The sequence below is a fragment of the Colobus angolensis genome, unplaced genomic scaffold, assembly GCF_000951035.1.
Source record: "Colobus angolensis palliatus isolate OR3802 unplaced genomic scaffold, Cang.pa_1.0 Scaffold113, whole genome shotgun sequence".
Classification (NCBI taxonomy): Eukaryota; Metazoa; Chordata; class Mammalia; order Primates; family Cercopithecidae; genus Colobus; species Colobus angolensis.
The window spans coordinates 6,721,483-6,732,349 of NW_012112364.1; the positions used below are offsets into that span (position 1 = coordinate 6,721,483).

At 41.6% G+C, this 10,867-nt stretch overlaps 1 protein-coding gene across 3 annotated transcripts in view; it reads right to left on the minus strand.

Annotated features, from left to right (window-relative positions):
- ZMYM5 (zinc finger, MYM-type 5) overlaps positions 1–10,867 on the minus strand; it is a 38,740-nt gene that overhangs the window by 23,868 nt on the left and 4,005 nt on the right. For all 3 annotated transcript variants that reach the window (XM_011959013.1, XM_011959021.1, XM_011959029.1), the window contains 2 exons: positions 3,466–3,955; positions 3,132–3,225 (listed from right to left, as the gene is read on the minus strand). In XM_011959013.1, coding sequence (XP_011814403.1) covers positions 3,132–3,225; positions 3,466–3,945 — 574 coding nt within the window. In that variant the 5' untranslated portion in view covers positions 3,946–3,955. The remainder of the gene's footprint in view (positions 1–3,131; positions 3,226–3,465; positions 3,956–10,867) is intronic.

The following is a 10,867-nucleotide window of genomic DNA, read 5'->3' on the forward strand; positions in this document are numbered from 1 at the left end:
TGTATTTTTGGAAGAGACAGGGTTTTACCATGTTGGCCAGGCTGGTCTTGAATTCCTGACCTCAGGTGATCAGACCGCCTTGGCCTCTGAAAGTGCTGGGATTACAGGTGAGAGCCACCACACCCAGGGTAATTATTATTTTTTGAGACTGGGTCTCACTCTGTTACCCAGGTTGGAGTGCAGTGTTGTGATCATAGCTCACTGTAGCCTCAAACTCCTGGGCTCAAGTGATCCTCCTGCCTCAGCCTACGAAAGTGCTACAATTACAGATGTGAGCTACTACGTCCATCCATTATTATTTTTTAAAGACATTAGGTCTTGCTATGTTGCCCAGACTGGACTCAAACTCCTGGACTCAGGTGACCCTCCTACCTTGCCTTTTTTTTTTTTTTTTTGAGACAAATCTCACTTTGTTGCCCAGGCGGGAGTACAGTGCAGTGATCTGGGCTTACTGCAACCTCTGCCTCCCAGGTTCAAGTGGTATTCCTGCCTCAGCCTCCTGAGTAGCTGGGACTACAGGCACATGCCACCACGCCTGGCCACTTTTGTATTTTTTTAGTAGAGATGGGGTTTCACCATGTTGGCCAGGCTGGTTTCAAACTCCTGACTTCAAGTGATCTGCCTGCCTTGGCCTCCCAAAGTGCTGGGATTACAGTTGTGAGCCACCATGCCCAGCCCCACCTCAGCCTCTTGAATAGCTGGGACTACAGGTGCATGCTACTATACCTGGCTAAAGCTACTTTTTAATATATCTAACAATAGAAATAAAAGAAACCTTTGGGGTCGTCATTTTAAGAGTAAATCTGAGACCAAAAAAATTGAGAATAAGTACCCTATGGAAAAAATAAAAAATGTAAATATACGTATTTATTATAGCTTCAAAACAAAGAAAAAGCATGTACATGATGAAAAAAATACGTAGCGGAATGAGTACTTCAGACAAATAGTTTGTGGTTACTAAAACTTACATATACATATTTTTAGAGACAGAGTCCCACTCTGTTGCCTAGGCTGGAGCACAGCAGTAGGATCAAAGCACAATGTGACCCCAAACTCCAGGTCTCAAGTGACCCATCTCAGCCTCCCTAAGCGCTGAGTTTACAGGTGCACATCACGGTGCCTGGCTAATTTTTTTTTACTTTTTATAGAGATGAGGTCTTCGCTATGTTACTGAGGCTGGGTTCAAACTCCTGGCCTCAAGTAATCCTTCTTCCTTGGCCTCAAAAAGCAATGACATTACAGCGGTGTGCCACTGCACCCAGCCTATATTTTTATAATGACATAAAGTATTAGCATTTAGATTAAGTAAATCAGCAGGATACAAAACAATATAAAAAATGCTCTAAATTATATTTTTAAAAACTAAAGATTGAAAGCAAACCAAAATCTTCACAATGGTCACATTATTTCTAGTTACTGGGGTAAGGAGACATATTTTCTGATTTCTATGATTTTTTTCTAAATATTCTATAATAATCACATAGTATTTCATAACCAGAAGATAAGATTATTTTAAAAATAAGGAAAAAAGTTGACCGGGTACAGTGGCTCACGCCTGTAATCCCAGCACTTTGGGAGGCTGAGGCAGGTGAATCACTTGAGGTCAGGAATTTGAGACCAGCATGGCCAACACAGTGAAACCCCATCTCTACTAAAAAAACAAAAAATTAGCTGGGCATGATGGCACACGCCTGCAATCCCAGCTACTTGGAAGGCTGAGGCCCAAGGATCACTTGAACCCAGGAGGCGGCGGTTGCAGTGAGCCGAGATTGTGCCACTGCATTCCAGCCTGGGTGACAGAGAGACGCTGTCTCAAAAAAAAAAAGGGAAAAAGCACTATTTTCCATGAAAGTAACAACGCGATTGATCAGGTTCTCGTTACTTTTCAGTCCTTTCCTAAAATTCAACAGGCTATAAACACCAAAATGGTCAAAAAATCAATACCAACTCTCCTCCAAACCCCTCACGAGTCATATAAAAGCAACAAAAAGGCATTGCTATTTTAAAAAAACTTGGTATATTTTAATTATATCAGAATAGGACTATCCATGTAAGTTCTAAAAATACAGTTCCCTGATTTAAAGGCAAGAAAGTTTTCCAACTTTTAGAATTAAGCAGATAATAAAGCGCCGACCTAAAAACTAAAATCAGGCCAGGCGCAGTGGCTCACACCTGTAATCCTAGCACCTGGGGAGGCTGAGGTGGGCAGATCACCCGAGGTTAGGAGTTTGAGACCAGCTTGGCCAACATGGAGAAATCCTGTCTCTACTAAAAAGACAAAATTAGCCAGGCGTGGAGACGGGCGCGCCTGTAATCCCAGCTACTTGGGAGGTTGAGGCAGGAGAATCAGTTGAACCGAGCAGGCAGGGGCTGCAGTGAGCCAAGATGGCGCCACTGTACTCCAGCCTGGGCAAAAAGAGTGAAACTCTGTCTCAAATAAATAAACAAATAAATACAAACTAAAATCAGGGATAAAAACAGCCTAAAAATAAAAGCTTAAGCAAAAATTGAAATTTTAAATAATTACAAATAAAATAAAATCCAATCATTATGTATTACTTTGTTCTTTCATTTCACTGTATCTTTATCCTTTGATTTTTATACAAAGAAAGAAGGCTAAAGAAGGTAAAGTATTTCAATTGAAATACTTCAGATGTAAATCATACTGGATAAAATAGATTAAAATTTCAAAATTTCAGAGACCAAGTAAACCATACAGTTTTATTAAGTAAAATATTCTATCTTAATATGAAAGTCAAAGGCTGGGAGCGGTGGCTCATGCCTGTAATTCCAGCACTTTGGGAGGCCAAGGCAGGTACATGGTGAAACCCTGTCTCTATTAAAAACACAAAAACTAGCTGAGTGTGGTGGCCGCCTTTAATCCCAGCTACTCAGGAGCCTCAGGCAGGAAAAAAAAAAAATCACTTGAACTTGGGAGGCAGAGGTTGCAGTGAGCTGAGATCTCGCCATTGTACTCCAGCCAGCCTGGGCGACAAGAGCGAAACTTGGTCTCCAAAAACAAATAAACAAAAAACAAAGTCAGAGAATGTGAATAAAATAGATATGAGCACTAAAAAGAACAGCCAAAGGTTTATTTACCTGAGGTAGAAATAATATCACTTACTGCTTACCAGGACTATGATGAGTTGCAGATTCTCCATTCTGAAATAAGTCTCCTGCCACATTCATTCTACCAGGGTTAAAAGGTCTTACTCCAGTCTTGGTCTGTGGAGTTAAAGATGGGGTGTACGTTTGTATATTAACACCAAAATTACTTGACTGAAGTCCTTTAGCGACATCTCCCAAGTTGGTATTCTATAGTGATGTTTTATATGTAATCATTATGTTCATATCTTGCCCAGCATTCACAGAGCTTATACCTGTTTCTAAGGTTGTAACATTAGTAATAACGTATTTCAGAGTCAATTCTGTAGTGATACCACTATTACCCATTCCTGCATTTACCTTACTTCTTGAAAGACTGGAAATGGAGAAATCCAAATCTTTGGTTTTGTTTTTAGTTCCAGGAAGTCCCCATTCAATAAAACAGGAAGAATTTTTCTCCGCTCCTCCATTTGTTTCTATGTCCTCTTCATCATCAATAACAATTGTCTCACTTATATTTCCTTTCTGAGATGCCAAATCTCTTGGAGGAGGAATTACAGAATAATTTCCTTGTGGCTTTTCATTTTTTGATGACACAAGTATGAAGTTTCTTTGATCAGCTATTGCTGGAGCAGAAATTGAAGGAGGTTGTATAGATTCAATAAATACAACATCATCATCATCTTCCACTGGTGAGTTCCTAGATCTACTGGCTAAAGGACAAGCTGGATGACCAAATGAATCCCCTATGTCCATGAGACTAGTTGCCATGGCCATATTCCCTAATAAAGCATGAGTCTGTTCAGTCAATTCTAATCCTCCCACTGAACATTTATCCATGCCAATGAACCTGTAAAGAGACAGAAAAGAAAAAGTTCTAGTATGTTATGATTTTTGCATTTTACTACAATAAAATAGCACAAGTAAATTTTTCAAATTATTTTTTGTGATACCTGATATCCACTCTGGTTTTCCTCTACTGTTAACTAATGTTCACTTCAGATTTTGATGGAAATTAATTATATAATTTCGGTAGTCCTTTAAAAAATTCTGATCAATTTATAGTACTCACATTAGTCACTCTTTATAGTGAAAAAATGCCTGTTTCCTTTGAATTAGAAAATAGTAACAAAATAATTAAATACCAATAACTTAAGGTCCTAATATAATCACTTATATTCCTTATGCTTTTATCTACTACAGCGTTTATGATATGGCCCTATTTCCCAAGTGTCTCCTGCCATTGTTTTCTTTCCAAAATCTCTTCTTCCAAAATAATTATGTGATTATCTTTATGCATCTTTTTTGTCCTTGTACAGAAAGCATTAAGTCCATTTATGCCAGATATTATGCAATGGACTTTTTACAGAAAGTAGAATTATCAAAACTCCATGATAGTAGGTATAATTTACTCTTAGAGTTCAAGAAATTGAGGCCCAGGGAAGCTAACTAAATTGTTCCAGATAATACTGGGACTTAAACTCAGGGCTCTAATGCTAGGCCCCAAATTCTTTTTCTTTTGAGAGAGGGTCTCACTCTGTTGTCCAGGCTGGAGTGCAGTTGTGTGATCCTGGCTCAGTGTAGCCTTAAACGCCTGGGTTCAAGCAATCCTCCCACCTTAGCCTCCCAAGTAGGTAGGACTACAGGCTCTTGCCATCACAGCCCAGCTAATGCTCCATAAATTTCTTGGAGAGAGGAGGTCTCACTACATTGCCTGGGCTCATCTCAAACTCCTGGCCTCAAGCAATCCTCCTGCTTTGGCTCCCCAAAGTGCTGGGATTACAGGCATGAGCCTCGGTACTTGGCCCAGCCCCAAATTCTTAACTTGTTAATACTCAACATTTGTATACTTACTATGCACTAAGCTATGATGAAGGAAAGAATCTAGCAGAGACAGTAGTTGAAAAATCTGGAAGTGAAAAACTGATGAAACACGGGTGGCTCTTAAGAAGGTGAGAGATAAGGACATGTGCACAGCTGGTAATGAAATTGATCATGTATAAGAATCACCTCTATCTCAACTGAAAAAAGGCAAAAGTAAGTATAACTGGAATGCACGTAGGTATGCAGAAACAATACATGGGATTATACATGCTGGCCTAAATTTTCAATCTTTTTTTCTTTTGGTGTGAAGTCTCTCTATGTTACCCAGGCTGGTCTCAAACCCCCAAGCTCAAGTGATTCTCCCGCCTAAACCTTTCAAAGTGCTGGGATTACAGGAATGAGCCACCACAACAGGCCTGGCCTCAGTCTTTTTTTTCTTTTTGTTTTGTGAGACAGGGTCTCACTCTGTCACCCAGGTGCAGCGGCACCATTTCAGTTCACTGCAACCCCCACTTCTCAGGCTCAAGTGATCTCCCCGCCTTAGCTTCCTGAGTAGCATGCCTGAAATTTTTTGTATTTTTGCTAGAGACAGGGTTTCACCATGTTGCCCAGGCTGGTCTCAAACTTCTGAGTTCAGATGATCCACCTGCCTCAGCCTCCCAAAGTGCTGGGATTATAGGTGTGAGCTACTACGCCTGGCCTCTGGCCTCAATTTTCTGAGTAGAAACTTGAGAGTGAAATGGGGTGGGAATTTTACAGGTGTTGAATGATTAAGAAAACACACTTCATAAGGCAGTCATCACTCCATTTTATTTTAAACATCTCATATTGAAATATGCTTTTTTTTTTTTTGAGATGGAGTCTCGCTCTGTCACCAGGCTGGAGTGCAGTGGTGCGACCTCAGCTCACTGCAACCACTGCCTCAGCCTCCCAAGTAGCTGGGACTACAGGCGTGTGCCACCACGCCCAGCTAATTTTTGTATTTTTAGTAGATACAGGGTTTCACCATGTTGGCCAGGATGGTCTTGATCTCTTGACCTCATGATCTGCCCACTTTGGCCTCCCAAAGTGCTGAGATACAAGGTGTAAGCCACTGTGCCCAGCCAAAATATGGTAACATTTTTATTCTAAAAGTTTCCCAGCCGGGCATGGTGGCTCACACCTGTAATCCCAGTACTTTGGGAGGCTGAGGTGGGCGGATCACTTGAGTTCAGTTGTTTGAGAACAGCCTGGCCAACATGGTGAAACCCCATCTCTACTAAAAATGCAAAAATTAGTCGTGGTGGCAGGTGCTTGTAATCCCAGCTACTCAGGAGTCTGAGGCAAGAGAACTGCTTGAACCCAGGAAGCAGAGGAGGTTACAGTGAGCCAAGATTGTGCCACTGCACTCTAGCTTGGGCAACAGAGAAAGACTCCATCTCAAAAAAAAAAAAAAATTCCCAATTAATCTATAATCCATATAGTCATGAAATAGGTAACACTTATTTTTAGTATGTATTACGCTATTATATATATTAACTCAGATAACGCTTACTTAAGCGAGCAAGGAACTATTATTCTTCCCATTTTGCCAATTAGGAAACTAAGCCAGGAGATAAGTAACCTGCCTAACTCACCATTGCTAAAAAAACTAGTCAGGATTCTAATCCAAGAAATCTGACTCTAAAACCTATTTCTCAGCCACTATATTATATGCAATGAATGTGGAAAACAATTGTTAAAAATTACTTATCTTTTGTTAAGATGAGCCAATTCATTACAATAACAAAATTAACATTTAAATAAGGCTGTTTCAAAGATAAAGAAATAACAAATTTAAGGACCCAGTTTAAAATAAGGTTTGTAAAAGAAACGAAAAACATTGGGGGCCAGGAATGTTGGCTCATGCCTGCTAATCTCAGCACTTTTGGGGGCCAACTGGGAGAACTGCTTGAGCCCAGAAGTTTGAGACCAGCCTGGGCAACATGGTGAGCCTCCACCTCTACTAAAAATTTTTTTAAATAATGAAAAAAAAGGAAAATAATTTCTGGAAAAGAGTTATAACTGACTCCACAGTATCTTCTTCTTCTTCTTCTTTTTTTTTAAGACGGAGTCTCACTCTGTGGCCCAGGCTGGAGTGCAGTGGCGTGATCTAGGCTCACTGCAAGCTCCGCCTCCCAGGTTCACACCATTCTCCTGCCTCTGCCTCCCAAGTAGCTGGGACTACAGGCGCCCGTCAGCACGACTGGCTAATTTTTTACATTTTTAGTAGATTCGAGGTTTCACCATGTTAGCCAGGATGGTCTCAGTCTCCTGACTTCATGATCCGCCCGCCTGGGCCTCCCAGAGTGCTGGGATTACAGGCATGAGCCACTGCGCCCAGCCCACAGTATCTTCTTGTGGCCGTTAGGTTCTATTTTACTTTTCTCACAGAAAATAATACACAGAGTACTCTTTACACTCAGTTCACTGCAGTCATCTACCTTTAAAAAAAAGATTAAGTATTCACCTATGTTTAAATCCCAGATTATAAATAAGTTAAAACACTACTAAAGGCTGGGTGCGGTGGCTCACGCCTATAATCCCAGCACTTTGGGAGGCACCAAGGTGGGTGGATCATGAGGTCGGGAAATCGAGACCATCCTGGCTAACATGATGAAACCCCATCTCTACTAAAAAAAAATACAAAAAAAAAATTACCCGGGCATGGTGATGGGTGCCTGTAGTCCCAGCTACTCGGGAGGCTGAGGCAGGAGAATGGCATGAACCCGGGAAGTGGAGCTTGCAATGAGTGGAGATGGCGCCATTGCACACTCCAGCCTGGGAAACAGAGGGAGACTCAGTCTCAAAAACAAAGAAACCAAAAAACAAACAAACAACAACAAAGAAAACACTACTGTCAAAAACTTTAATTCTATAAACACAAGACCATAAGAAAATTTTGAATATTTCTACAATATTGTGTAAAAACAGAGAAAAAGATGCTGTTTAGCCAATTCGCTATGTGGCAGCAGGCAAATTATGTCACCTCACTGAGTTTTAGTTTTCTAAACTGCGAATGGGGATAACATATAGCTTTAAGCTTTTTAATGAGGTGAGTTGACATGCAAATCTCCAGCATATGGCCTGGTCCATATCAGAGAGTGCAAAAAATATCAAATTATGACCGGGCCCGGGGGCTTATGTCTGTAATTCCAGCACTTTGGGAGGCCGAAGCAGGTGGATCACCTGAGGTCGGGAGTTCGAGACCAGCCTGACTAACATGGAGAAACCCCACCTCTACTAAAAATACAAAATTAGCCGGGCGTGCTGATGCATGCCCGTAATCCCAGCTACTCAGGAGGCTGAGGCAGGAGAATCCCTTGAACCCAGGAGGCAGAGGTTGCGGTGACCTGAGATCATGCCATTAAACTCCAGCCTGGACAACAGGGGCGAAACTCCGTCTCAGAAGAAAAAAAAAAAAAAAAATTAGCCAGGTGTGGTGGCATGTGCCTGGAGTCCCAGCCACTCAGAAGACTGAGGTAAGAGAATCACTTGAACCTGGGAGGTAGAAGTTGCAGTGAGTTGAGATCATGCCACTGCACTCCAACCTGGGTAACAGAATCAGACTCTGCCTCAAAAACAAACAAAAAATCCTTTCCAATAAAAAGGTATTTAGGCAAATACTATGTTACATCGCTACATCTTGGGATTTCAGCAACTGTCTAATTTTAAACATTTAACTAGTCTTCTTGTGGTATCTTATTTACACACAAATTATAACACTAGCAAAATCCTTAAATGTAAACTATTTCTAGAGAATGGGTAACAACGTAAATTTAACAGGATATTTAGGCATAAAGATAAGGGTTAACATAAAACAAAGAAACGAATACATGTACTTTGACCTATTTGACCCATTTAGCTCTCTTCTTGTAGACTACTTTCAGAGACACTTCACAGTTGAGTATATAAGCACTCCTAATTAAAATCAGATATAAAGGTGTACCATGATTCTGAAGGTACTCACAAAAGTAAGAGATCAGAAAAAGAAGAGTCAACTGAACTACCACCACAGATAGCAAGAGAATTACTGCAGGAACCAGGTACAAAATTACTATCTAAATTGGGCTTGGTGCCTCACACCTATAATCCTAACACTTTGGGAGACCAAGGCAGGAGCATCACTTGAGGCTAGGAGCTCAAAACCAACTTGGGCAACAAACTGAGAACTCATCTCTACAAAAAAATAAAGGCCAGGTACAGTGGCTCATGCCTATAATCTCAGCACTCTGGGAGGCTGAATGAGATGGGAGGATAGCTTGAGCCCAGGAGTTCAAGACCAGCCTGGGCAATGTAGAGAGACCCCTCTCTACAAAAATGTAAAAATTAGCCCAACATGGTGGCATATGCCTATAGTCCCTGCTACTTGGGAGGCTGAGGTGGAAGGATGACTTGAGCCCAGGAGATCAAAGTTGCAGTGAGCCATGATCACACCACTGCACTCTAGCCTGGGCAACAGAGCAAGACCCTGTCTCAAAAATAAAAAATAAATATAATAAAATAATTAGCTAGGCAAGGTGGTACACGCTTGTAGTCCCCAGCTACTTGGGAGACTGAGGCAGGAGAATCCCTTGAGCCCAGGAGTTCAGGGCTGCAGTGAGCTATGACCACCCCACAGCACTAAAGTCTGGGTGACAGAGTTAGACCCATCTCTAAAAATTAAAAAAAAAAAAAAAAAAAAACCAACTCTGTCTAGAAATCAGTAGCCCAGCAGAGATTAAGACTTTACTGGGACAGCTGCAGTATAATGCCCCATAATCCCAGCGCTTTGGGAGGTCTAGGCGGGTGGATTGCTTGAGTCCAGGAGTTCAAGACCAGCCTGGGCAACACGACAAACCCTGTCTCTACAGAAAATACAAAAATTAGCCAGGTATAGTGGCATATGGTTGTGGTCCCAGCTACTTGGGAAACTGAGACAGGCAGATTGTTTGAGTCTGGGAGACGGAGGGTGCAGTGAGACGGGCCACTGCACTCCAGTCTGGGTGACAGTGAGAGACCCTGTCACAAAAAAAAAAAAAAAAGATGGCCATTGATCATGTACAACTGACTTCGTTCCCTTCCAAAACTCCCCTAAACAGTACTATCACAAGGAAAGGAAGAACAAGAAACAAAAGCAGTATGATTTTATAAGTAAAGAACAGAAGGATGAATGGTTAACTAACTGCCAACCTGAGATAGCCAGAGTCTAAAACGGTGGGAAAAAAAGCCAAGAAACATTCTGATTTACACTGTAGGCTCAGAAATCTGCAGCACCAGGTATCCCTGGAACAGAACGGGCAGATGCTAAAAAAAGAGTTTGAGAGATCTCTTCCCTCCCATCAAGCTGATGGTGACAGGCCTTTCCCCATCCTAGCACAGATTCTAAAAATTTTTTTCTTTGACAAGATAGAACATAAGATCTAAGACTTGGGTTCACCAAGCACTGGGGAATGTTTCAATACCAAGAAATAGCCCCTCTCCATTGCTTGAACCCCGGAGGCGGAGGTTGCAGAGGGCCGACATCACACCACTGCATTCCAGCCTGGGTAACAAGAGCGAAACTCCGTCTCAAAAAAAAAAAAGAAATGTCCCCTCTCCTATTTGATTCCCAGAGAGCTGGCATCCAGACTTATATTTTCCAGGCAGCAAACTCTTCTCTGGAGGCTTTCTTTCTCAGCAAGACTCTTCCCTGTGGAACTAAGCATCAGCAAAAAAGGAAAGTCCTAAAAATATTAACCTATGGGGTACCCCATCAATTGGCCAGAAGATCATCCGCAAGCTTCAAGTTAGAAACCCCACTCCCACTCTTCCAATTTGCTTTTTAGTTCCCAATTGTTTGGTTTTTTTTGTTGTTGTTGTTTTTTGGGGGTTTTTTTTGAGACGGAGTCTCGCTCTATCACGCAGGTTGGAGTGGTGGCGCAATCTCTGCTCACTGCAA